Consider the following 24,798-nt stretch of genomic DNA (forward strand, 5'->3'; position numbering starts at 1 on the left):
CGCGGGGGAGACGGGAAAGGGTTTTTTTGGGAAGTTCTGGCTCCTTCCCGAGGTTCCCTGTGGGTGGGAAGGGGGTGTGTGCTGAGGTAGCCCGTAGGAGAAGCCTTCTGGAAGGAGCACAGAGCCTGTAAGTGGAGCTGAAGGTCAGGATGGCAGGGGGAGCGTGCCAGGAGCAGCCGGGCCAGATGTGAGCGGGGCAGGACCCTGTCCTGTCGGCTCTGCAGGGACTGGGGCTGGAGCTGCTGGCTTTGTGGGATTTGGGACTGCTGACGGAGCCACCCTCAATCCCTTTCCCTTCCCTCTGCCCCCCGGGCCAGCTCCCCACGGCTGCGGCTCCCCTTGGGGCCGTTTCCCTTCCCAGATCCGGCCAGCGGAGCTCGGGGCCCCGGTTCCAGGTGAGCTCTGCCTGATCCCGGATCCCGAACATTGCCAGCCAGAGCTGATCCCGCAGCTTGGAGAGGACACCGAGCTGGGCCACTGGGATCACCGGCCATTAACCCCTTCCCTGCCATCCCTGTGGCTGCCCACCTGCCAGAAACACCTTTTCCCCAGTAAGCCGAGCCCAGAGCTGTAACAACACCTTTATTGTTTTTTTCCATGTGACTTTTCCCACAATCAGTTAAAAAAGAACCCACCAACAAAGCACGAAACCACCACCCGAGCCCCTGGAGCCGCTGCAGGCAGGGCTGGGGCAGGGGCGGCCCCGGCGGGGCAGCGGCTCCGAGCCCACGGGGCCAGGCACGGGGCCAGGCGGGGACGATGTGACACCGGGTGACAGCCAGGGGACCTGGGACAGCGCCTATGTCGCCTTCTCGTAGGTGCGGGTGGAGACCACGTTGCCCATGGTGAGAGTCTGTGGGCAGAGGGGTGCCGGGGGTTAGCGCTGCCTCGCCAAGAGCCGAGCTCTTCCCCCTTGGAGCAATTTCCGAGGTGCGAATCTCAGAATAAAACCATTTCCTTACCAGAATAAAACCATTTCCTTACCAGAATTAATTTCCCGTCCTTCAGCTCCCGGACCAGCGACGTCTCCTTCCCCTCCCACTTCTGCACGTGGACGAGTTTGCCTCCATCCAGCGTGACCAGGGACTGCGGGGAGCGATTGAGAGCCGCGGTTATCTTCCTCCCCGGGGTTCTGGGGGGAGTTCATCCCTCGGAGGGGAGGCTGGAGCCCCGCAGGGCTCGGGATCAGCCCGGGGGTGCCGCTGTGGGGATGGACCTGGCACCATCCCCTGAGCCTCGCTCAGCCGCGCTCAGCCCAGCCCGGATCCTGCTCTGGGTCACGGCCTCGGCTGTGTCCCCAGAGTGTCCCCAGAGTGTCCCCAGAGTGCCACCGGCACGGTCACCCTGCCCTCCGTGCCCCGGGGCCGGCACAGGCAGCGCTGCCCGGGGCCGTGTCCTGCTCCGGGGCCAGCGCAGCTCCCGGCTCCGGCGGGGCCGCGATCGGGGCTGGGATCCGGAGCTTCCCCGCCCTGCAGGGCCCGGCGGGGCTTTTGGAGCGGCTGATGCGGCAAACGCGGCTCTCTGCTCGCTGTTTGCACAGCGCCTCTGAGCTGCTGACTCAGCCCCGAGAGCCCGGCCCGTGCCAAGGTTACTGCGACTGGCACGGCCCCATCCTGCCCTGTGCCCCCCGCCCAGCCCCTCCAGAGCTGCCCCTCGGTGCCCCCATGGCTCGGGTCTGCCCAGAGCTCAGCTGTGCCCCAGCCCCAGGACCCTGCAAGGCTCTGGGTGCTCCCCCAGATCCCAATTCTCCCGACAGCCGGGTCCCCTCACTGCTCAGCTCTCCTAAACTCTGGGTACCCGCAGGGTTTGGGTGCCCCATAGCCCTGGAAGCCACACCAGAGGGTAGGGATGGGATATTGGGGAGAAATTCCTCCCTGGCAGGGTGGGCAGGCCCTGGCACAGGGTGCCCAGAGCAGCTGTGGCTGTCCCTGGATCCCTGGCAGTGCCCAAGGCCAGGCTGGACATTGGGGCTGGAGCAGCCTGGGACAGTGGGGGTGACCCTGGGACAGTGGGGGTGACCCTGGGACAGTGGAGGTGACCCTGGGACAGTGGGGGTGACCCTGGGGACAGTGGGAGTGACCCTGGGGACAGTGGGGGTGACCCTGGGGACAGTGGGGGTGTCCCTGGGACAGTGGGGGTGACCCTGGGGACAGTGGGGGTGTCCCTGGGGACAGTGGGGGTGTCCCTGCCAGGGCTGGGGTGGCCCTGGATGGAATTTAAGGTTCCTCCCAACCCATTCCACGCTATCCTGGGTGCCCCCCAACTCCCCACACCCCATGGCTGACCCCACCTGCCCCATCCTGTCCAGCCCCGTGCCTCGGGCAGCCGTCCCGGCCCCGCTGACCCATCATGTGTCCCCTGGCCCCCGGCCGAGGGACACCCAAGGGCACGTCCCGGGCTGTGGCGGTCACACGTTCCTGCTGCTTGAACAGCTTCCAGGAACTGCGGCGGGAGGGACCTCACGCTCAGCCCCTTCCCCCAGCCTCCCTCCCAGCCCGGCCCTTTGTGCTTCCTGCTCTGGGGCCACCAAAGGGCTTCGTGCCCCAGGAGCCCCCCGGTGCCTCCCGCGGTGCCCCCCGGGCTGGCTACGGGGCACAGAGCGGTCACTGGGGCACGGCAGCGGCGGCTGAAATCTAGGAAAAACCAGGAGCTGGGCCACTCCTCCAAGGGACTTCAAGGAAAAATGTCCCTGCAGCGTGGGAGAGGCCAGGAAAGTCGCTGCTCTCTCAGGTGATTTTTTCCTGGCTGTTACAGGCAGGAGCGGCCTGGCCTGGGAAGTTTTGTGCTCCTGGGATGAGCCCTTGGAGAGGCACCGGGATTGTCCCGGTGCTCCATCGCTGCCTGCTTGGGAGGGCAGAACAGGAGCTGTGCTGCCCCTCTCCCCCCGGAGCTGGGACATCGCCCAGCACCCCAGCGCGGCTCCTCTGAACGAGCTACCACTCGCCAGCCCGGCTGTTGCACAACCTTCCCGGCAGCTCCGTCCTGCTCCGGGGGGCCCCAGCCGCAAAACGGATCTGGGGGGGCTGCCTGGACCGGAGCGGGCTTGAGCACCAGCCCCGGCAGGCAGGGAGGTGTTCCCCTCCCGCAGACAACCAGGATGGAGCTGCCGGAGCGACCCCACAGAGCTTCCCGGGGGTGCCACGGGCTCGGGGGGCTCACCTTGACATGCCTGTCGTCCGCCGTGGTCTCGTCGAACTCCTCGCCCAGCTTGAAGGTGATCTCGGTGTTCTTGAAGGTGCTCTGGGTCTTCACGGTGACCTTGTCGCCGTCCAGCTCGATGATGGTGGTGGGCTTGGTGAAGCCGGCCACCTGCCGCGTGGCAAAGCCCACGCCTGGGGGCCGAGGGGTGAGGGGTGTGCGGGGGAACCGTGCGGCCACACAGCCCCGCCATCACCCCCGAGCTCTTCCTCCCCTCGCTGGGGCAGGGGGAACCCCAAACTGCTCCCCGCTCCTGCTCCTGGGGGGCTCCGTGCGGGCCGGGAGCGGAGCAGGGGGGTCAGGGAATGAGGGATGGATGGGCAGGGAATGAGGGATGGATGAGCAGGGAATGAGGGATGGATGAGCAGGGAATGAGGGATGGATGGGCAGGGAATGCCGGATGGATCCAGCAGCCCCTGAACCGGCTGAGGGGGGATCGGTGTCTGTGCCCCCCTCCCCCGACCGTGCTGGGGCCGGCTGATGGGGGGGCTCGGGAAGGTTTGGGGGGTCCTGAGCGGCCCCCCAGCACCCGGGGGGGGGGGCATCTCCTCCCTCCACCCTCTGCCAAAGAGGGGGGGGCACGGGAAGGACGAGACCCCCTCCTCCATCCTGAGAGCCCCACGTGCACAAAACCCCAGAGCCCCCCTAAACCACCCACGGAGGCAGCAGCGACCCCCTCCCCCCCACCGCTTGAAGCCCCCCCAGCCAGACCCCCAGGCAAATCGGGGAAAAAAAAAAAAAAAAGAAAATAAAAAAGAGGATGATGTTCCTCCAAGCCCACTCTCAGCCGCTCCCACTCACCCAGCGCCTTCATGTACTCATCGAAATTGTTGGTGTCCACCAGCTTCCAGGTGCCCACGAAGGCGTCCACCATGGCTGGGGGGTCTCGGGGGGGCCGCAGGCGCTCGGGGTCCGGCCGGCTGCGAGCGTGGCACCGCCTGCAGCTGCTCCGGCCCCGCAGCCGCCTTAAATAATGTCCTCATCACATGATTGGAAAGAACACTACGCGCTCCAGAAATACTCCCCGGCAGCGCTGCCAGCGGCCACCCCGGGCCGGCCACCGCCCCCCGGGCCGAGCCCCCGGGGCTGCGGCAGCGATGGGCACGGGGGAGAGGGGCACTCGTGTGCCGGCTGTGCCCGGGCTCTGCGGGGAGCGGGGTGTGCCCGGCCCCGGTGGTCCCGGGGTGCCTGGGGAGGGGCGGGTGCCACCCCTTGGCAAGCTCAGGGTACGGGGACGGCGACAGCCGCGATGTCCTTCAGGGACACTGAGCGGCGGGGACGGGGGAGCTGAGCTGGGGAAACTGAGGCACGGGGAGCAGGGGGTGGGGGGATGCGTTTGGGGACTCCAGGAGATTTTGGGGACATGAGTGACATCCCCTCAATTCCACGCGTGACGCGGTCCCTGCTGGGTGTGCTGGGTGCGCGTGGCGCTGTCCCCTCCCTGTGCCCGTGGGGACACACGCGTGTGCCACCAGCGATGCTCTGGGTGCCGGGGGGACGCTGGGGACAGGGACAGGGACTCTCCTCTCGCCGTGCTTTGGGCTCCAGTGGGACCAGCGCATCCCCGGCGTGGCTGGGGCCAGCCCTGGCCGTGGCATTCGCTGTCCCCGGGGGACGGTGGCCACTCCTGTCCCCATCCCCGGGGCGTGGAGGGACCCGGCTGCGGGCTCAGGTGTCCCCTCGTCCTGGGGACCTGCGGGTCAAAGGCACCCGAGGGAGCGGGAACACTTGGAACACTTGGGACACTTTGGACACTTTGGACACTTTCTCCTGCCCCTGGCCCCTTCGTGACATCCCAGACACCCAAAAATAGCCGGGGCTCGTGTTCAGCTTCCTCCTGCTGACACTGGCACCGGGCAGGACCCTTCACCCCGTGCCCCGGAGACGCGGGGACACCGGGCAGGGCTCTGGGTCACAAGGACAATTCATTCCCCAGGGAGACAGAGCCACCACGGCCTGGGGGACAGAGAGGGCGGGGAGTGTCCTCTGTCCCCTCACCTGAGTGTCAGGGTCCCAAATCTGCACTGCCCTTCCCTTTGGCTGCTCCCTTTACAAAGGGACCGTGGGATGGGGGCACTGACAGGGACAGTGGGACAGGAACACCGGGACAGGGACAGTGGGACAGGGACACCGGGACAGGGACAGTGGGGACAGAGTCACCGGGACAGAAACACCGGGACAGGGACACCGGGACAGGGACACCCGGGACAGGGACACCCCAGCACAGGGACAGCGGGACAGGGACAGCAGGGACAGGGACACCGGGACAGGGACACTGGGACAGGGACACTGGGACAGAATCACCGAGACAGGAACACCGGGACAGAGTCACGGGGACAGGAACACTGGGACAGGGACACCGGGACAGGGACAGCAGGACAGGGACACCAATCCACAGGGACACCCGGACAGGGACACTGGGACAGGGACACCCGGGACAGGGACGCCGGCACAGGAACACCGGGACAGGGACACGGGGACAGGGACAGCGGGACAGGGACACCCCAGCACCTGCAGGGATGCACACACACACACACACAGACAGACACACACAGACACACAGACAGACACACAGACACAGACACAGACACAGACAGACACACAGACAGACACACAGACAGACACACGGATGCACACACACCTGGGCTGGATTCCTTTGCTGGTCCCACAGCGACAGCTATAGGTGACCGTCTGGGATGGGATGGGATGGGATGGGATGGGATGGGATGGGGTGGGATGGGATGGGATGGGATGGGATGGGGTGGGATGGGATGGGATGGGGTGCGATGGGATGGGATGGGATGGGATGGGATGGGATGGGATGGGATGGGATGGGATGGGATGGGATGGGATGGGATGGGATGGGATGGGATGGGATGGGATGGGATGGGATGGGATGGGATGGGATGGGATGGGATGGGATGGGATGGGATGGGGTGGGATGGGATGGGATGGGATGGGATGGGGTGCGATGGGATGGGATGGGATGGCTGGAGGGATGGGATGGGATGGCTGGAGGGATGGGATGGGTCACCCAGGGCCGGCAGAGGAGCCCTCCCTCAGCCCCTCAGTGCCCGGGCAGGAGGGTCCCGCAGTTCCTCTGGCAGGAGCGGAGGATTTGGGGAGCACGGCCCGGGAAAGCCTCACTCCGCGTCTCCCTCACCCCCAAACGCCGCAGGACCCGGCTGGCTCTGCCCGGTGACCCGGCTCGGGGGGCTGGAGGTGCTCCGAAGCGCATCGCCCCCTCCCCACACCCCAAAATCCCCAGCAAGCCCATCCCCAGGGGCGAGGGGCGCCCAGGGGTGCTCTGCTCCTCAGCGGGACCCCGCAGAGACGCGCCGGCAGCCCGGGGGCTCGGTTGAGGGCCGGGGGCTCTCGGGGTTTTTGTGCTTCCTGGTGTTTCCCCCCAAACTCGGGAACGGCTCCCGAGGCACCCAGAAGAAAGGCAAGGAGACGAGTTACCCAAAAACATCACAGTGAACACCACACTCAGCAAGAAACACCCGTGGCTGCTCCTGCGGCCAAGAGGGTCCCCCCCGGGGCCCCCCAGCGCTCGGCTCCGCCAAAAGCCCCCAGAAGAAAAAGATTCCTCCCCCCGGGGAGGCAAAAGCATTCCCGCCCCCCCGAGTCCTGGCGCAGGGCGCGGCTGGGGACCGGCCCTTGCTCACGGCAGGTCCCCTCCGTGTCCCCGCACGTCCCCGCCACGCGCGGCTCCCCCGCGCCCGGGGGACGCTCCAGGGTCTCGCTGCGGCAGCACCGAGGGAATCCCGGCGGCCTCCGGCAGTGCCAGGAAAGCCGGGCTGGTGCTCCGCAGCCTCCTCCTCCTTCCTCCGCCGCTCACAAATGTCCCCCCCGGGCGGGGTTAGGACGTGTCCTTCAGCTCGGGGCTGGGGGGCTGCGGAGGGGGCACCTCCGCCGAGGGTGACTGCATGTCCTGGGCACTGCCTGGAGGAGAGAGGAGGGGACAGGGTCATGGGATGGGATCGGAGCGTGGAGAATGGAATCATTGAGGCTGGAAAAGAGCTCCAAGAGCATCGAGTCCAGCCCGTGTCCGATGCCCACCTTGTCCCCAGCCCAGTGACCAAACTTTCCCTGGACACCTCCAGGGATGGGCACTCCAAACCTCCCTGGGCACTTCCGAGGCCTGGACACCCTTTCCATGGAGAAATTCTCCCCAACATCCAACCTGGATCTCCCATGGTCGTTCCCTCTCCTGCTGTCCCTGTTCCTGGGAGCAGAGCCCGACCCCCCCGGCTGTCCCCTCCTGCCAGGGACTTGTGCAGAGCCAGAAATTCCCCCTGAGCCTCCTTTGCTCCAGCCTGAGCCCCTTCCCAGCTCCCTCAGGAATTCTCCAACCCCTTCCCAGCTCCCTCAGCAATTCTCCAGCCCCTTCCCAGCTCCCTCAGGAATTCTCCAACCCCTTCCCAGCTCCCTCAGGAATTCTCCAGCCCCTTCCCAGCTCCCTCAGGAATTCTCCAGCCCCTTCCCAGCCCCGTTCCCTGTCCTGGACTCGCTCCAGCCCCTCCGGGATGAACATGGGATCCCCCGCCCGCTCACCCACCTGCGCTCAGGGACATCTCGGCCAGTTTGAGGGGCAGGTCTGCGGGGCTGACGCCGGCGGGCGAGCCCAGGATGTCGGGCAGGGCATTGCGCCGGCCCGTCCTGCCGGAGGATGCGAAATCCAGCACGGGTTCCACCTCGGTCATGCTAACCCTGGGGAGAGATGTGCCCTCTGTCACGCCAGGCGAGCTAAAGGGACCCGGCTCTGCTCCGGGCTGGGAGCTCTGGTGCCCTCTGCACCCTCCTGCATCCCCCTGCACCCTCCTGCACCCCCCTGCACTCCCCTGCACCCTCCTGCACCCCCCTGCATCCCCCTGCACCCCCCTGCATCCCCCTGCACCCTCCTGCACCCTCCTGCACCCCAGAAGCAAAGGCAGGGCCACCCTGTCCCTGGGACTCGCCACCGCCCCCCGGCACCTCTGGGTGCTCTGATCTCCGCTGGCCACAGCAGCGGGGAGGGAGGGAGGGAGGGAGGGAGGGAGGGAGGGAGGGAGGGAGGGAGGGAGGGAGGGAGGGAGGGAGGGAGGGAGGGAGGGAGGGAGGGAGGGAGGGAGGGAGGGAGGGAGGGAGGGAGGGAGGGAGCCTTACCGGGCACCCTCCAGCCTGGCCTGGCACCGCTCCTGCCCCGTGCCCAGGCGAGGGAGGGACACCACAGGAACAGGGATCAGTCCCGGCTGCGTCCCCTCCGACCTGCGGGGGACAGAGCAGGGGGTCACCAGTGGGGATGGGACAGGGGGGGAGCACTGGGGGGCACTGGGGGGGCTGTGACCCCCATGGGAACACCCCCAGCACCCCCAGGCAGGGGCTGCCCCGAGTCTCAGACATTGGGGGGGATGGATGATGGATGATGGATAGATGATGGATGGATGATGGATGGATGATGGATGGATGATGGATGATGGATGGATGATGGATGGATGATGGATGATGGATGATGGATGGATGATGGATGGATGATGGATGGATGATGGATGATGGATGGATGATGGATGGATGGATGATGGATGGATGGATGATGGATGATGGATGGATGATGGATGATGGATGGATGATGGATGGATGATGGATGATGGATGGATGATGGATGATGGATGGATGATGGATGGATGGATGATGGATGGATGATGGATGGATGATGGATGATGGATGATGGATGGATGATGGATGGATGATGGATGATGGATGGATGATGGATGGATGGATGATGGATGATGGATGGATGATGGATGGATGGATGATGGATGATGGATGATGGATGGATGATGGATGATGGATGGATGGATGATGGATGGATGATGGATGATGGATGATGGATGGATGATGGATGGATGGATGATGGATGATGGATGATGGATGGATGATGGATGGATGATGGATGATGGATGATGGATGGATGGATGATGGATGATGGATGATGGATGGATGATGGATGGATGATGGATGGATGATGGATGATGGATGGATGGATGGATGGATGATGGATGGATGGATGGATGATGGATGGATGATGGATGGATGATGGATGATGGATGGATGGATGATGGATGGATGGATGATGGATGGATGGATGGATGGATGATGGATGGATGATGGATGGATGATGGATGGATGGATGGATGGATGATGGATGGATGATGGATGGATGGATGGATGATGGATGATGGATGATGGATGATGGATGATGGATGATGGATGGATGGATGATGGATGATGGATGGATGATGGATGGATGGAGAAATAAATGATTAAGCGAGGAGGTGATTAGTGATTCGTTAATTAGTGATCAGTGCTGGGGTGGCTGTGCTACAAGGGGCAGGACATGGGTGCTGCTCAGGGGGGAAACTGAGGCACGGGGCCGGGCTGGAGGTGACAAAGGCGGGGCAGTGACAAAGGTTCTGTGTACACCTGCACGGCCATTGCCCTCTGGAGCCACCTGCACTGCTCCTGCACAGGTGTCACTGTCACAGGTCTGTCACTGTCACTGTCACTGTCACAGGTGTGTGTCACTGTCACTGTCACTGTCACAGGTGTGTGTCACTGTCACAGGTGTGTCACTGTCACTGTCACAGGTGTGTCACTGTCACAGGTGTGTCACTGTCACTGTCACAGGTGTGTCACTGTCTCAGGTGTGTCACTGTCACAGGTGTGTGTCACTGTCACTGTCACTGTCACGGGTGTGTCACTGTCACAGGTGTGTGTCACTGTCACTGTCTCAGGTGTGTCACTGTCACAGCTGTGTCACTGTCACTGTCACAGGTGTGTGGCACTGAGTGCATGTGTGACACTCCCTGTCACACCTGTGTGACACTCCCTGTCACAGCTGTGTGACTCTCACTGACACACCTGTGTGACTCTGACACACCTGTGTGGCACTCCCTGTCACCTGTGTGACTCTGACACACCTGTGTGACACTCCCTGGCACACCTGTGTGACACTCCCTGTCACCTGTGTGACTCTCCCTGTCACCTGTGTGACACTCCCTGTCACCTGTGTGACTCTCCCTGTCACACCTGTGTGACCCTCCCTGTCACCGTGTCTGCACAAGTGGCACTTCCTGGCTCGTGGTGCCACAGCTTTGTCACCTCCTTGTCCCAGAGTTTGTCCTCACTCCCCACCTGCTCCAGGTGACGTCCCTCACCTGGCACTGCCTGTGCCACACGTGTGACATCCCTGTGGGTGTGACATCTCTGTGGGTGTGACATCCTTGTGGGTGTGACATCCCCGTGGGTGTGACATCCCCGTGGGTGTGACATCCCTGTGGGTGTGACATCCCCGTGGGTGTGACATCCCTGTGGGTGTGACATCCCTGTGGGTGTCCCGCCGTGTCCCCTGGGGCTGTTTGGGGACACACACCTGCGTGTGACGGTGTGAGTGCACGGACACGCACATTCCAGAGGGTTCCATGGATTTTGGGGAGAAATCCTGCACGGAAAGGGCTGTCCTGCCCTTGGAGCCACCGATCCCTGAGGGGTTTAACGGCCATGGGGACGGGGTTTGGTGGCTGAGGGAAGGGATGGACCCTGATCTCGCTGGATTTTTCCAGGCTAAAGGAATTTGTGATTCCCAGTGGATCCCAGTGGATCCCAGTGGATCCCTGATCCCATGTTCACACACTCACAGATTCTCTGCACGCTCCAGCAGAGCCAGAGCCCCTCAGGCCGGACCAAAGCTCCCTCCCCACAGCCCCAGCAGCTCCCGCTGCCTCCAGCGCTGGAGAGCCGGCAATGATCATCCTCCAGGATCTGCTGGATCCTGCCCGCAGCAGAACACCCCCATGGATGTGGGGATGGGGCTGGATCCCGCTCCCAAAAGTGGGGATCAGCAGCCTGGGGACCCAGACCCGGGGGTTGTCTCTCCTGGGCTGCAGCGTCACCGTCCCAGAGCCCACCAGGCTGTCCCCACCCCTGGGGACAATGTCCAAGCCACCAACACCCACCCCGTGCCACCTCCTCCAGGTCTCACAGGCAAATCCAACCCAAACGGGGCAAATCCCACGGGATGAACCTGGTGAGGGAGGATTTCCCCCTCTAAGCAGGGACGGTTTCTGTGGCTTAACGGGGTCTCAGCCTAAGAAAGCTCCAGGAGTCACATGGAAGGTCCTCAGGGTCCTGCTTTAATGCCCCTAATGGGATAAAGGAAGGGCAGAAATAAACCTCAATCCCTGCTGGAGATGGGCGTCAGGGACGGTGCTGGGACAGGCGGAGGGAGGAGAAGGACAGGGCTGTGCTCCTTGGTCGGGTTCCCCGGGAACAGCAGAGCCCTGGAGGAAGGTGCAGAACAGGCAGAGAAAGGTGTGACCCACCTGGGGATGGAGCAGTCCCAGGTCAGGGTCAAACACAGCCCTCAGTGTCCCATCTAACACCACTTTTTGGGGTTGCTGGGGGTGGCAGGGACCCCAAACTGCACCTGGAGCCTGGGGACCACCACGGACACACCACAGCTTTGCCAAACACATCCCCCCCCGGCAGAGAAAACAAACCAGGAATGCTCCAGGAGTTCAGGAGCTGGGGGGTGTTACAGGGGGATTCATTTAACCACAAGAATTTGCTTCTTCAGCTTCTGAGTTGTTCGTGGGTCATGAGCTCCTCTGCAAGGGGGTTTGGGGCATTTAATGCTCTTGGCTTTCCCTGTTTGGGGGGCTCCTCCTGCTCGTTTAATTCAATGTTTTATGGGATCTGTGCTGGGAATGCTGCAGCCTGGAACAAACCCTCAAAAACCCACCAGGAGCCCCTCAGTGCTGATGAACACCAGGAAAAACGGGAAGCATTTAGCGAGATGGAACTGTAAAACGGAGTGAAACGGGAAGGAGAGAGCTGGCCCAGGTCAGGAGGGAACGGGAGCATCCTCCAGGAAAACGAGCCAGGAGTCCACACGGGGCTGGGTTACCCGACAGCCAGCAGACAGCCCCTGGAGCCGGGAACAGCAGATGGCAACAATTAAATGCAGGATGGAATCTGGAGAGCCCTCCCGGGGAGGCAGCAGGTTCCGTTCCTCTCCAGGGAAGCGGCTCCTGGAGCCCCGGGAATGCTGAGCCAGGTGGGAAGGGGCTGTGTCACCTGCCCAGGGACAGCTCCGGGATCCCGGTGAGAGGGAAGGACAGGGATAAATGTTGTCCTGAGCTCATCGTTTCCTGGGAGAGGGGGAAAAGGGATGTGGGCTGGTGCAGGAATATTGAATGTGGAGGTGCAGAACGACTTTTGGAATAGGTTTTGCTCACACACAGGAGAGGATGATCCCTCCTGGCAGGGATGCAGCTTCCAGGATCCATTCCCGTGGGATGCTGGCACCCTCCCTGCCTGCCCTCAGCAGCAGAACCTCTCCAACCATGGCCTGGCACTTTCACCCCTGAATCCCCAGGATTCCAGGGGGGGCAGGCAGGAATTTGGGCCAGCTCAGATCTTGCTGGGCACCTTTGGAGTGAGCGACGAGTGCTGAGGTGCAGGGATCCAAACAGACCTGCATCCTGCTTGGAGCACCAGCAAGCTCTCCCACTGGCTTTCCCCCAGTTTTCCCCTGGCTCCCAAATTTTCTCCAAGCTCTGAGGAATTGCTGCAGTGGGATTTCTGAGCAGAGGTGACGCTGGCAGCTCCCCACAGCTCTGACCCAGCCTGAGAAGCTCCAGCACATCCCGGTACCTGCAGGGTTGGCTCTTCCCTGTGATTCCCTTCCCAGCAAAACCCACGTTCCAAAGGCATCGGACACGTGGCTCCTGCTCCTTCCCTCCCCGAGGAGCAGCGGATCCTCCTCGCTGGGATAAAACACTTCCAGAGGGATTCCCATCACCCTCTGAGCCCCTTCCTGTTGGGTCCTGCCTTCAGCTCTGGCCTTCCTCCTGTTCTTGCACACTCATCCTCACATCCAGATCAGCTTTCCCCTTTCTCCACCACTCCTGCTCGTGCTTGGATTGTTTCATCCATGGATTTGGGAAATGCTGAAGCGTCTCTTTGTCCCCTCCACCATCCTCACATCCCTCTCTCCGCTCCCTACCTGGTGTCCATGGCTGCCCTGCTCACACCCAGATCCTGAATTATCCCACCCAGACCTCTCCCTGGATCCCAGGGATCCTTTTAAAGATCAGCCTTCATCCTCTGCTCCCTTTTGCATCATTTAGGGTCTCACTGCCCAGAGCAGCTGTGGCTGTCCCTGGATCCCTGGCAGTGCCCAAGGCCAGGCTGGACATTGGGGCTGGAGCAGCCTGGGACAGTGGGGGTGATCCTGGGACAGTGGGGGGTGACCCTGGGACAGTGGGAGGTGACCCTGGGGACAGTGGGGGTGACCCTGGGACAGTGGGGGTGACCCTGGGGGCAGTGGGGGTGACCCTGGGACAGTGGGGGTGACCGTGCCATGGCTGGAGTGGCCCTGGATGGGATTTAAGATCCTTTCCAACCAGGGATTCCATGACTAATTATTTTTAGATTGGTTATTATTTTTTTTCCCCAGCTGTAGGACTTGGAAATTTTATTTCCACCCCAAAGCTGAGCTGTGTCCCAGGCCCAGGCGGAGCATAAACCCTTCCCTTCGTGGGCTCAGCTGGGCTCGGCACTGGGACCTCAATTCCCATTGAAGGAAGGGCTCTGAAATGGGACTCTGGTTAATCTCCATTCCCTGTAATTCCTGGCTTCCCGCAGGGAGATGTGCACGGGAGGTGGGGTTTGCTGCTGACATCCGCGGAATGGAGCCGCCGGCAGAAGCAGAGCCTGTGTGATTGCTCCCTCAGTCAGGGGGATGATGGCAGAGTTCAGCTGTGCTTAATATCCACCAGAAACCTGGAAAAATCCTGAAATCCAAGCCGAGTCTGCCCAGAAGGGATTTCAGGCTGTTTGTATAAACTCTCCCTTTGGATTTTAACGCTGGAAACACAAACCAGAGCAAGTCCTGCTCCAGTGAGGGACCGAATCCAGCTCTTGTGCTCCCTGGCATCCCAATCCTAAATTTCCCTGAGCAATCCCGAATTCTGCCAACCCAAATCCCAGACCTGGGGATGCTCACACCGTGTCCCACGTCAGAGCTTTGTTTCCCCACAGGGCAGAGACCCCAGAGAAAATCCCCTCTGGATCCCTCAGGCCTGGATTGAGCCAGGGAAAAGAGCTCCAGAGGACTCAGCACTTTAATCCTGGCACAGCCCTGCTGAGCTCAGCTTCTCTGCCAGCCCACAGCGGGATAAAATCGAGGCGTTTTCCCTCTGGGAGCAGCACATGGGGCATCCTGGAAAGGTGCTGGAAGCCAAGCTGGATGTGGGATTCCCTCTGGAGCGCCGGGATCCCAGCCCTGGACAAGCTGCTCCAATTAGAGAGCGAAGCACCAAAGGCTCAGCGGGCACGAGCACGTGGGCTGACACTGCAGGGCTTTATCCCGCATCCCAAAACTCCAGGAGAGGCCATGGAAACCTGGATAAGCTCAGCTGTGCTGCCCAGAGTGGGAATGGCCAAATCCCAGCTCCTCTTGGCCATCCTCCGAGGCTCCCAGCCAGGCACATCAGTGCTTCCCATCCCTCCTGCTCTTCCCTGGGGAATGTTCCCATCACCTTGTGCTCACAATGAGCATTTCTGGCTTTTCCTTTCAAACGGAGCAGGGATTCTGGAGACCGGGAGGGGCCGGGTCCCTCTGCCAGGAGGCACCGGGGGCTCTGGGAATGTGGAGCTGCTGGCAGGGATGAGGGCACTCCTGAGGAAGGGATCAGCTCCAGGCTCTGATCCACACGCTGGGAGCGGCTCAGGGACAGCGGGAACGTCCCCTCTGCAGCACCAGGGACATGGAAAGCACCAGGAGCCACCAGCAGTGCTCCAGCCATGGCTGTTCCCTGTGGGAACACGGCAAATCCCAAGGGCCGGCAGCACCTTTATTCCCAGAGCCAGGGCAGGGGACAGCTCCGGGATCCAGCGGGGAGAGACCCCCACCCCACAGGGGTTTGGGTGGGGATCATTCCTGCAGGAGATTTCTGGATCCCAAAGGAAGGATCCCAACCCCATCCCAGGGAGGAATGGAAGCTGCTCCAGCCGCTCCCAGGCCAGCCAGGTGCTCAGCAGCCTGTGGGCCGTGACCTATTCCAGAGCTATTCCTATTCCATCCTCCACCCGCACCAGTTAATTCCCTTTAATTAAATGATTAAAGGCAATCAGCTGGAGCGCTGGGCGGAGCACAGGAATTTCCCCTGGGGAGTTTGGGTGCCCATCAGGGACCCCACAAAGGTGCTGGGTTGACCCTTCCTTCCCCGCATTCCTCAGTTCCCTCGGCTCCATCCGGATCCTGTTTGAGACCAAGGGGGAAACGCTCCGGCCCCTTTGGCAGGAGGGGGACGGAGCCGCCCCCAGCCCCACGGGGGTACCGGGATACCCCAGCCCCGCTCTGGGAGCCAACAGCGGCTCTGTGGGGAAGGAAGGCATTTAATGAGGGTAATTAGGGTGATTGAGCCCTGGGTAATGGAGCTCCCAGCAGAACCCTCAGTTCCCTGCTCCGACACACCACAAACTGTAATTTCGCATAATAAAACCAGGTAATTTTGCATAATAAACGTGTCACCCACACCCACAGCAGTTCCGTTCCTCACCAAGCTCGGGCTCCCTCCTCCCCGAGTGGTTTTCAAGCTCTGCTTCAGCCCGAGCATCCCGGGCGGAGCTGGGGATGGGGACAGGGACACCCCCGCTGGCTCTGGAGCCCTGGGTGGCACAGGATTGGTGTCAGGGGAAGCCCAGGGAGCTGTGAGGAGCCCCGTGGGCTGTCACAGGGCGCCAGCCGGGTGCCACCAAGCGCATCCCAGGCTGTGCCATGCCGGGAGCGCCACGGGACACCGCAGCTCCTGCACCTCGTCTCCCTGCGCCAGCTCCTTCTCCTCCACCTGCCTGCTGGCACCTGGAGAGGACCGGGAGTGGAGGAGGCTCCCAGCCCTGCCCGAGCACCGGGATAAGCGCAGGCACCCGGAATTCCGGGGAGCAGAGGCAGCTGAACCTGCCCGGGACGCTCCGGCTCCCCGGGGATGTGCCTCCCCCAGGGCCCTGGGTGCCGGAGGATCCTCTCCTTCCCACTCCAGCTCGGCCAAGGAGGGAGGTGGAAAACTTCCAGGACACCCAGCTGCCCCCAGCACCCCCCAGCCGGTGGGGAGGCCTCGCATGGAGGTGTTCCAGATGTTTCCTGCCATCCCTGCACCACCAGGATTCTCCAGCTGGCACCACCGCCCTGTGACCAAACCCCCGGCCCCTGGGAGCTGCCAGGGAAGGGACAAAAAGCCAAGGAAAAAAATCCGTGCAGGCGCTCTGGGATGAGAGCTGGAAATCTGTGATGGAGCAGAGCGGGATCCAACCCCCCGGGGCTGAGCCAGGAGCTGGAATTGCCGGAATTCCGGGAGCCAAGGCAGGGCCATGGCTCCCATCCCGCTCATGGTGCCAGGTCCCCCCAGGCCTGGAGCACCCACCAGAGCTCCTCCAGCTGCCCCCAGAGCTGAACCCGAGGTCTCCTCCTACAGCCAAACCCCCAGAGCCTCTCCCAGAGCTCCCCCACTCCGCTCCCAGCATCCCAGCCCGGGCAGAAATGCCGGGATTCCCCCAATTTAAAGAAGTGAGAATCTGTCTCTGGCACCTCTTTTCCCCTTGCCGAGCTCCTCCTGTCCGGGGGGAGACGGCGCAGAGCAGGGGAAGGGACAGGAGGACAGCGGCAGGGCTGTGACAGCGAGGACCGAGGTGGCCCTTGCTGGACACCCCAAGGTCACGGGCTGGGAGCATTCGGGGTGAGCACGGCACCCCTCTGCCACCTCCTCGGTGGCGCTGCCACCCAGCCAGGGGACAGCAGCCAGCTCCGGGGACCAAAGGGACCCGATCCAAGCATCTGCAGGGGCAATCTGCCAGAATGATGCCCCGAAGGCAGGGAGGAGGAGCTGTCCCTGGGGGAAGCCCTTTCCTCCCGGGAGCGCGTCCCCTGCACGGGGGTGCTCAGCCCTGGGGGGACTCTCCGTGCCTGGCGACCCCCGCAGCCCCCCGCGCCCAAATCGTCTGGGAAGCTCCGATCCGGGGAGCCGAGGGCTGGAGCTGGGGGTGCGGGTGGAGGTGTGGTGGCCGAGAGGAGAACAGGGCAGGGGGAAAGGTGGAGGGGGCAGCGGTGACCCCAGGACACGCGGGGCGCGACAGAGGTGCCGCCATGGGGGTCGATCTGAAGTCCCCACCCTGAGATCGAGCCTTGTTCGGTGCCTCAGCACCCAAATCCTCCCCGGAGCCCCCTGGGGCACCCCAAGCCCTCGAGAGCCCCCCACCGCAGCTGCTGCAAACTTTCAGCCCCCCAAAAACCCATCTGTCCCCGAGGCCGCCGCCATCCCCTGACCCTCCGGCCCCTCCACCTTCCCAGGGAGGTGCCCAGGGTGGGCACCGCCTTCCCGGGGTGGGCAGCAGTCCCCACGGTGGGCACCGGTTCCCTCGCCCCAGGGAGCCCAGGGCACCCTCGGCGCTGGCCCAGGGCCTCGGTGCCACCGCGTCACCTGCACCGAGCCCCCGCCCGCCGCTCACCTGGTGCCAGCGGCGAGCCCGGGGCCGAGGCCGGTGCTGACGGTGACACCGAGGGTGCTGCTGCCGGTGCTGCTGCCGGTGCCGGCGGTGCCGGGGGTGATGGGGATGTCGGTGCCGGCGGTGCCGGGGATTTCGGTACCGGTGATGTCGGTGCCGGGGGTGATGTCGGTGTCGGTGCCGGTGCCGGGGGTGATGTCGGTGCCGGTGCCGGTGCCGGTGCCGGTGCCGGGGGTGATGTCGATGCCGGGGGTGATGCTGGTGCTGGTGTTGATGCTGATCCCGGTGCCGGTGCCGGTGCCAGCCCGGCTGCCGGGGGAAGGATGCTCGGCGCTCGGCAGGAGCCGCGGGGAAGCCTCCGGCTCCAGGCGGCCCTGGGGCACCCGGGGCCGAGCCGCCGCCGCCGCCGCCGCCGCTCCCGCCCAGCGCGGCCGCTCCCGCCCGGCCCGGCCCCCGCTCGGCGCGGGGGGGACCCAGCGCCGGCCCCGCCCGCCGCCCCCCCTCTTCCCCCGCCGCCGGGGCCGCCCCTCGGGCCCCCCCGGGCCGCTGTGTCCCCGCGTCCCCCCGCGCTGGCACACGGGGAGGGGGCTGTGACATCCCCCCGGCCCCAAATCCCCCCGCGCTCCGTGCGGCTCTGCCCCAGCCCGGGCGGGGGGCTCGCAGCCCGGCCTGGCCACCAGCCCTGCTGGGGAAATGGGTCATTTTCCCTCAGATTTCCTTCCTCTGGATTCGGCTCCCTGGCTGCAGAGCCCCCCGGGGGGGTGGGGGTGGGTTGAGGGGGCTCTGCTCGCCCCCCGCCACAATTTGACCCCAACCCACACAGCTTCATGCAGCCAAAAAAAATCAATGGCAGACTCCGAATCTTCGGGGGGGGGGGAAAGAATTAAAAAAATCTGTGTCTGCGGTGGATGGGGGAGGGGGCGGGGGGCTGGGAGACCCTGGATGTGGCTGGAAATCCCGCGGATCACCCCGCACCGGGGCTGGGAGGCCGCCGGGCACAGCCCGGGCACGGAGCAGATGCCACCAGCTGCTCCTGGCCTGGCACCGGTGTCACCTTGAGGGGGGGACACGGCCGACACCGAGGGTGCGAGGTGGGGTCCGCACCCCCAGCCCTGAGCTGGGTCAGGCCAGCGAGGCGGGGGAGGCAGAGCTGGAATTAAAATCCACTGGAATTCCACACAGGAGCAGGAACCACCTCCCAACGCTTCCATCGGCATCCCTGCAGCTGAGAAACCGTGTGGGGCTGGTGACAGGCTCCAAAATGTCCCTCCTGGCCCTGGAGGTGGCTGTCCCCAGGGCTGGGGTGTGCTTTGGGAGGGACCCCCGAGGGTCTCTGCTCCCCATCCCGGCTCGGGGACGCTGTTCCCGGCGGGAGCGGGGCGGGGGGCGCGATCCCAAATTCCCGAGCAGAGCTGCTCTCCCTGCCGATGGCGAGGGGCGATGCTGAGCCCCTGGAGCGAGGGGTCCTTTCCTCTGGGGACCATGGGGACACCCCGCTGGCTGCTCCGGGAACGGCCCTGCCGCTGACCCGGGGCGGGCGATGCTTCCCCCGGCTCCTTCCCCCGGCTCCTTCCCCCGGCTCCTTCCCCCGGCTCCTTCCCCCGGCTCCTTCCCCCGGCTGTCTCCCCTCCGCGATTTTGGGGTCCGGGGGTACCGGGCACCAGCACCGGCCGTGTCCTGGTGGCGCGGGTGGCTCGTGTCCCCAACCCCCGCGGCCACCAGCGGGACAGCCCCGGCAGTGCCAGGGGACAGGGCCACCGGCGCCACCAGGACACGGCCGGTGCTGGTGCCGGGTCCTCCCGGAGCCCAGAATCGCGGCGGGGGAGGGACCCTGGAGCCGCTGCTCGCTCCCCGTGGTGACGGCGAGCGGAGCCTTCGCCAGCCGCTATTTTTAGCTGCTCACGCTCCGCTTTCTCCTTGACTGTCTCCGCTCTCCGGAGCGGTGTCGGGCCGAGCAGCGGCGATGTTTATCCTGCCTGGCACCCGCTCGGATGTGACACTGCTGTGGCGGGCGAGGGGACGGCCGGGAGCCAGGGAGGGCGTGATGTTGGGATGGGAGGGAGCGGGAGGAGAGCCCGCTGAGATCCGGAGCACCTTGGAGAGTTCTCCCTTCCTCCAGCTCCCGAGCGGCCCCGGGGGATGCTCTGCCCTGGGACGGCCGAGGGGCAGCCACAGCACAGCCGCATTCCCTCCAGTGTGATGCTCTGGGGGGAGCTGGGGAAACTGAGGCACACCAGAGGTGTGTGAGTCCCTGCATCTCCCGCCAGTGCGGCGCTGACACGGAATAACCTCTCCCAGCCCCGCTGCAGCCAGGGCATGCCGAGCATCAGCAGCCCAGAGCCCCAGCTGGAGCTCCCAGAACTCTCGGGTACAAACCCCAGGGACTCAGGACAGCAGCTGGGAAGGGAAAAATTATTCCAAAATGATTCCAGAATTATTCCGGAATTATTCCAGAATTATTCCAGATTTTTCCAGATTTTTTTTCAGAATGATTCCAGAATGATTCCAGAATTATTCCAGATTTTTTCCAGAATTATTCCAGAATCATTCCAGAATTGTTCCAGAATGATTCCAGAATTGTTCCCTGCTCAGGCAGCTCCCATCGGGAGCTGGGCCAGGGCAGGGCCGTGCTGCCTGCTGCTGCACCAGCGTGGGGGCAAAGGCTGCTCTGCGCCTCCTCTGCTCCTTCAGCTGCTGCTCTGGGGCTTTGCAGACCCTGGGATCTGCTTCCCAGGATGATCCCAGCAGGATGAGCTTCCCTGCCGCTGGGAAGCCTGGAATGTATCTGTGGGAGAGTCCCCGATTGATCCATCGGGGTGCGGAGCCAGCGAGGATGGGCTCAGACCACTCCCTGCTCTGAATCCCATTTCCCCAGCATCCAGAACGGGCAGAAAACAGCTCAGACCACTCCCTGCTCTGCCACCTGCTCTGAATCCCACTTCCCCAGAAAACCCCGCATCCAAAACGGGGAGAAAACAGGTCTGGAAGAGTCCATCCTCCTCCTCCTGCCCAGCTGCTTCATCCCCCTGGGGCAGGAGGGTCAATAAAGCCCCCGAGCCTCGGGCTGCTGCAGGTGCAGAGGCAGAGGGAGGGAGCAGAGCTGTTTTCCACTGCCCTGCCCAGCACTGCGGGCTCAGATCTGGGCTAAAAGTCACCGGGGGCAGAGGAGCCCTTTGCTGTTCCTCTTTTGGAGGCTTCTTTGGGATTTGCAGCCCGGCTGAGCCCCCGCTGCCCCGCTGGGGACTCAGGTGACGCGCAGGGAAGGTCATTCCTGCGCCCAGGGGCTGCGTCAGTCCCTCGCTTAAGGAGCTATTTTGGGACACGGGTCACAGGGTTTGGGGACCTGCAGGTTGTTCCCTGGCTGGGGGCCGGGACTTTCCATCAGCTCCAGCAGGACAGGGCCTGGAGACCGGCCCTGGAGCGATGGAGGAGGCTCCTGAGGGATGGATCTGCAGGAAACGCGCTCGGCCCTCGAGGAGAGCTTTCCTGCCTGCGAGATCCCGGGGGCCAGAGGCAGCCAAAGCCTTTCCTTGCCTGGAGGATTTCAAAGCAGAGGGAAAATGCCAGCAAACAGCTCCCAGGGAGAAGATTTGTCACCAGGCAGGCTGGAGCGTCACACTGAGCCAAGAGTCTGGACATGTCAGTGCTGCAGCAGTGCCCTTCGCAGGCACCCTCCGTGCTCCAGGACTCTGCCATCTGCATCCCAGCGCGCTGCTCCGCCCTGTCCTCACAGGCCACGAGGATTCTGCGGCTCCATCTGCCCCCAGGACATCGGGGAGCTGTTGGAGACCTTCCCCCCGCCGCGTGTGCTCAGCCCAGAGCATCCTGCCCCGCTGGGGGATGGCGCACGAGATGCTTTTCCTGGTTTTATTCCCTAACTCGAGCCGTCAGGGCGGCTGGAATAGCTGCAGTGAGTTGCACGGGTCTTTGCATCCCATCTGCAGCCTCGCTGTCCCCGGCAGAATGGAAAATTTCAACCCAAAGAATGATTTGTTGCTGTTTTTGCAGCAGCAGAAGCTCCTTCCCGCCCCAAAGGTGAGGCTGATCCCACAGCCAGATGCAATCCCAGCCTGAGGCTCATCCTGCTGCCAGTTCATCACAGGAGCTCTGGGAAAAAAGGGGCTCTGAATGACTCAAAGCGCCTCTCTTGGGGTTCAGCCACCAAAAGGTTCATCCCCTGCCCCAGAGCACCAGCAGAACGCACAAATTATTCCTGGGAATTGGCCCAGGAAACCACCTGGCCTGTGCCTGGGCTCTGCCATTGGCTGAAATCCCACATTTCTGGGCAGCACAGGCAGGAGAGAGCCCAGGCAAGGTCAGGACAGCTCAGAGCAGAGCAGGAGGGCTTGGGAAGGGCTGGGATGTGCTGGGATGAGCTGGGATGTGCTGGGATGTGCTGGAAAGGGCTGGGATGTGCTGGGAAGAGCTGGGATGTGCTGGGATGTGCTGGGATGTGCTGGGATGTGCTGGGAAGGGCTGGGATGTGCTGGGATGTGCTGGGATGTGCTGGGAAGGGCTGGGATGTGCTGGGAAGAGCTGGGAAGAGCTGGGATGTGGTGGGATGCAGTGGGAAGAGCTGGGATGTGCTGGGAAGAGCTGGGATGTGCTGGGATGTGCTGGGAAGGGCTGGGATGTGCTGGGATGTGCTTGGAAGGGCTGGGATGTGCTGAGAAGAGCTGGGATGAGCTGGAAAGGGCTGGGATGAGCTGGGACAGGATGGGAAGAGCTGGGATGTGCTGGGAAGAGCTGGGATGTGCTGGGATGTGCTGGGAAGAGCTGGGATGTGCTGGGATGTGCTGGGATGTGCTGGGATGTGCTGGGAAGAGCTGGGATGTGCTGGGATGTGCTGGGATGTACTGGGATGTGCTGGGAAGAGCTGGGAAGAGCTGGGAAGAGCTGGGATGTGCTGGGAAGAGCTGGGATGTGCTGGGATGTGCTGGGAAGTGCTGGGATGAGCTGGGAAGAGCTGGGAAGAGCTGGGAAGAGCTGGGATGTGCTGGGATGTGCTGGGATGTGCTGGGATGTGCTGGGAAGAGCTGGGATGTGCTGGGAAGAGCTGGGATGTGCTGGGAAGAGCTGGGATGTGCTGGGATGTGCTGGGATGTGCTGGGATGAGCTGGGATGTGCTGGGAAGAGCTGGGAAGAGCTGGGAAGAGCTGGGATGTGCTGGGATGTGCTGGGATGTGCTGGGATGAGCTGGGATGTGCTGGGAAGAGCTGGGAAGAGCTGGGAAGAGCTGGGATGTGCTGGGAAGAGCTGGGATGTGCTGGGATGTGCTGGGAAGGGCTGGGAAGAGCTGGGATGTGCTGGGAAGGGCTGGGAAGAGCTGGGAAGAGCTGGGATGCGATGGGAAGAACTGGGATGTGCTGGGATGTGCTGGGATGTGCTGGGATGTGCTGGGATGTGCTGGGATGAGCTGGGAAGAGCTGGGAAGAGCTGGGATGTGCTGGGATGTGCTGGGATGTGCTGGGATGAGCTGGGAAGAGCTGGGATGTGCTGGGATGAGCTGGGAAGAGCTGGGAAGAGCTGGGATGTGCTGGGAAGAGCTGGGATGTGCTGGGATGTGCTGGGATGAGCTGGGATGTGCTGGGAAGAGCTGGGATGTGGTGGGATTTGCCCAGTTCTTGCTTTAAGGGGCCGGATCAGGGCTGCGAGGGGAGCCTTGGGAGGGAAGGTGTGCCGGGGTTAACCGAGCACAAAGGCAGCATCCCAAAAAAATGTGTTCATGGGCAAAAAAAAAAAAATAAAAAAAATGCAGCGCTCAAATCTATTCTTCATGCTCCAGTAAGTTCCAGATGCCGGGATGGGGATGTGGAGCCTCACAAACACCTCCCAGCTCGGGGGCAGCGCCTTGTGCCCCCCGCCTGCCGCTGTCCCCTCCCCAGAGGGGGACACCCGCCCCTAGAACTCGCCATTTCACCAAACCCACCGGGTTCCAGCCCCCAGCTGCCCAGCTGAGCGCAGAGCTGCCCAGAACCAGCCCCAAAACCGTGAGGAACCTCCAGGTGGGCGCACGGGGAGCGGCCCCGGCCCGGTGCCACCGGGAGATGCTGCAGCCCTGCCCGCCTCCCGCAGCCACCGGGATTTGTGCAAAGCTCCCAGCGCCCGGCCTGGGCTTTTTTTATCCCTGGCTGCTCTTACGTTGACATTCTTAGCTGTGCCACTGGCTCCAGCGCTGCTCGCTAACCCCTTTTACAGGCGGCTAAATATAGCCCAGGCAGCCAAGCAAAATCTGCTCGGCATCGCCACGTGGGGCTCGGCAGAGCCGGGCAGGGGGGGCTGCCAGCACCGGGGGGCTCGGTGCTGCTGGCATCTGTCACCCCGCGGTCCCCCAGCACCGGGGGGCTCGGTGCTGCTGGCATCTGTCACCCCACGGTCCCCCAGCACCGGGGGGCTCGGTGCTGCTGGCATCTGTCACCCCGCGGTCCCCCAGAGCCGGGGGGCTCGGTGCTGCTGGCATCTGTCACCCCACGGTCCCCCAGCACCGGGGGGCTCGGTGCTGCTGGCATCTGTCACCCCGCGGTCCCCCAGCACCGGGGGGCTCGGTGCTGCTGGCATCTGTCACCCCGCGGTCCCCCAGCACCGGGGGGCTCGGTGCTGCTGGCATCTGTCACCCCACGGTCCCCCCAGGTGACCGCCGGTGCTCCCCGCGGCTTCTCCCCGCCTCGGAGCGCCGGTTCTGCCCCCGCCCCGAGGATTTCTGGGGTTCATCCGCAGCTTCTGGAGTTTGTCGGGGTCTGTGATCCTGGGAAAACGCCCTGGACAAGCTGAGCTTAACAAAGAACAGCCCGAGAGGCTCCGGGAGGCCACGGGGTGCAGGCAGCAAAGCCCAAATCCGGGATGGGCTGGTGTGCACCCCACAAAGGCTCTCAGGACTCGGGGGCGGGCTCAGATCCGCTCCTGTCAAAGAGGGATGTTCTGCCGGATCCATGAACTCATTAAGCAGACACTGAGCTAATTGTCTCCACGCCGCCACTTGTGGGTTCTTTTTTTTTTGTTTTGTTTGTTTGGGGTTTTTTTCTCTTTTTTTGGTTCTAACTGGCAAGAACGAGG

General features: G+C 63.4%; 4 protein-coding genes across 6 annotated transcripts; 1 reads left to right on the forward strand and 3 right to left on the reverse strand.

The window, feature by feature from the left end:
* Positions 1-569: 569 nt before the first annotated feature.
* FABP3 (fatty acid binding protein 3) lies at positions 570-4,218 on the reverse strand. Its single transcript, XM_058856805.1, has 4 exons — positions 4,000-4,218; positions 3,160-3,332; positions 985-1,086; positions 570-853 (listed from the first exon to the last, which is right to left on the reverse strand). Exons 1-4 carry the CDS (start codon positions 4,070-4,072, stop codon positions 800-802), a joined length of 402 nt encoding a protein of 133 aa, XP_058712788.1. The 5' UTR covers positions 4,073-4,218; the 3' UTR covers positions 570-799.
* LOC131588157 (collagen alpha-1(I) chain-like) lies at positions 993-17,737 on the reverse strand. Of its 3 annotated transcripts, XM_058856779.1 has the most exons (3): positions 15,807-17,737; positions 13,578-15,059; positions 993-2,000 (listed from the first exon to the last, which is right to left on the reverse strand). In XM_058856779.1, the coding sequence occupies exon 1, from the start codon at positions 16,972-16,974 to the stop codon at positions 15,937-15,939; it is 1,038 nt and encodes a 345-aa protein (XP_058712762.1). In that variant the 5' UTR covers positions 16,975-17,737; the 3' UTR covers positions 993-2,000; positions 13,578-15,059; positions 15,807-15,936. The 3 variants fall into 3 exon arrangements, with proteins under 3 accessions (XP_058712762.1, XP_058712761.1, XP_058712763.1); XM_058856778.1 differs by having other exon boundaries at positions 13,578-17,737; XM_058856780.1 differs by lacking the exon at positions 993-2,000 and adding an exon at positions 2,064-2,164 and having other exon boundaries at positions 13,598-17,737.
* On the reverse strand, positions 6,288-18,225 carry LOC131588165 (cAMP-dependent protein kinase inhibitor beta-like). Its single transcript, XM_058856806.1, has 4 exons — positions 17,749-18,225; positions 8,347-8,448; positions 7,760-7,911; positions 6,288-7,143 (listed from the first exon to the last, which is right to left on the reverse strand). Exons 3-4 carry the CDS (start codon positions 7,902-7,904, stop codon positions 7,061-7,063), a joined length of 228 nt encoding a protein of 75 aa, XP_058712789.1. The 5' UTR covers positions 7,905-7,911; positions 8,347-8,448; positions 17,749-18,225; the 3' UTR covers positions 6,288-7,060.
* A 2,576-nt stretch (positions 18,226-20,801) lies between these two features.
* Positions 20,802-23,919, forward strand: LOC131588156 (uncharacterized). The gene is made up of 2 exons (XM_058856777.1): positions 20,802-21,655; positions 21,754-23,919. Exons 1-2 carry the CDS (start codon positions 21,169-21,171, stop codon positions 22,413-22,415), a joined length of 1,149 nt encoding a protein of 382 aa, XP_058712760.1. The 5' UTR covers positions 20,802-21,168; the 3' UTR covers positions 22,416-23,919.
* Positions 23,920-24,798: the final 879 nt, after the last annotated feature.

The sequence above is a fragment of the Poecile atricapillus genome, chromosome 24 (assembly GCF_030490865.1).
Source record: "Poecile atricapillus isolate bPoeAtr1 chromosome 24, bPoeAtr1.hap1, whole genome shotgun sequence".
Lineage (NCBI taxonomy): Eukaryota > Metazoa > Chordata > Aves > Passeriformes > Paridae > Poecile > Poecile atricapillus.

Bases quoted from the DNA above. Each gene is read 5' to 3' on its own strand.
- FABP3 (XM_058856805.1), bottom strand. From the start codon at position 4,072: ATGGTGGACGCCTTCGTGGGCACCTGGAAGCTGGTGGACACCAACAAT. The intron at 1,087-3,159 runs GTGAGCCCCCCG...CGCTCCCCGCAG, and splicing joins CGGACGACAGGCATGTCAAG to TCCCTGGTCACGCTGGATGG. The intron at 854-984 runs GTAAGGAAATGG...CTCTGCCCACAG, and splicing joins AGGACGGGAAATTAATTCTG to ACTCTCACCATGGGCAACGT.
- LOC131588165 (XM_058856806.1), bottom strand. From the start codon at position 7,904: ATGACCGAGGTGGAACCCGTGCTGGATTTCGCATCCTCCGGCAGGACG. The intron at 7,144-7,759 runs GTGGGTGAGCGG...TCTCTCCTCCAG, and splicing joins CGAGATGTCCCTGAGCGCAG to GCAGTGCCCAGGACATGCAG.
- LOC131588157 (XM_058856779.1), bottom strand. From the start codon at position 16,974: ATGCTCCCAGCCCGTGACCTTGGGGTGTCCAGCAAGGGCCACCTCGGT.
- LOC131588156 (XM_058856777.1), top strand. From the start codon at position 21,169: ATGGAGGAGGCTCCTGAGGGATGGATCTGCAGGAAACGCGCTCGGCCC. The intron at 21,656-21,753 runs GTGAGTTGCACG...CTGTTTTTGCAG, and splicing joins GGGCGGCTGGAATAGCTGCA to CAGCAGAAGCTCCTTCCCGC.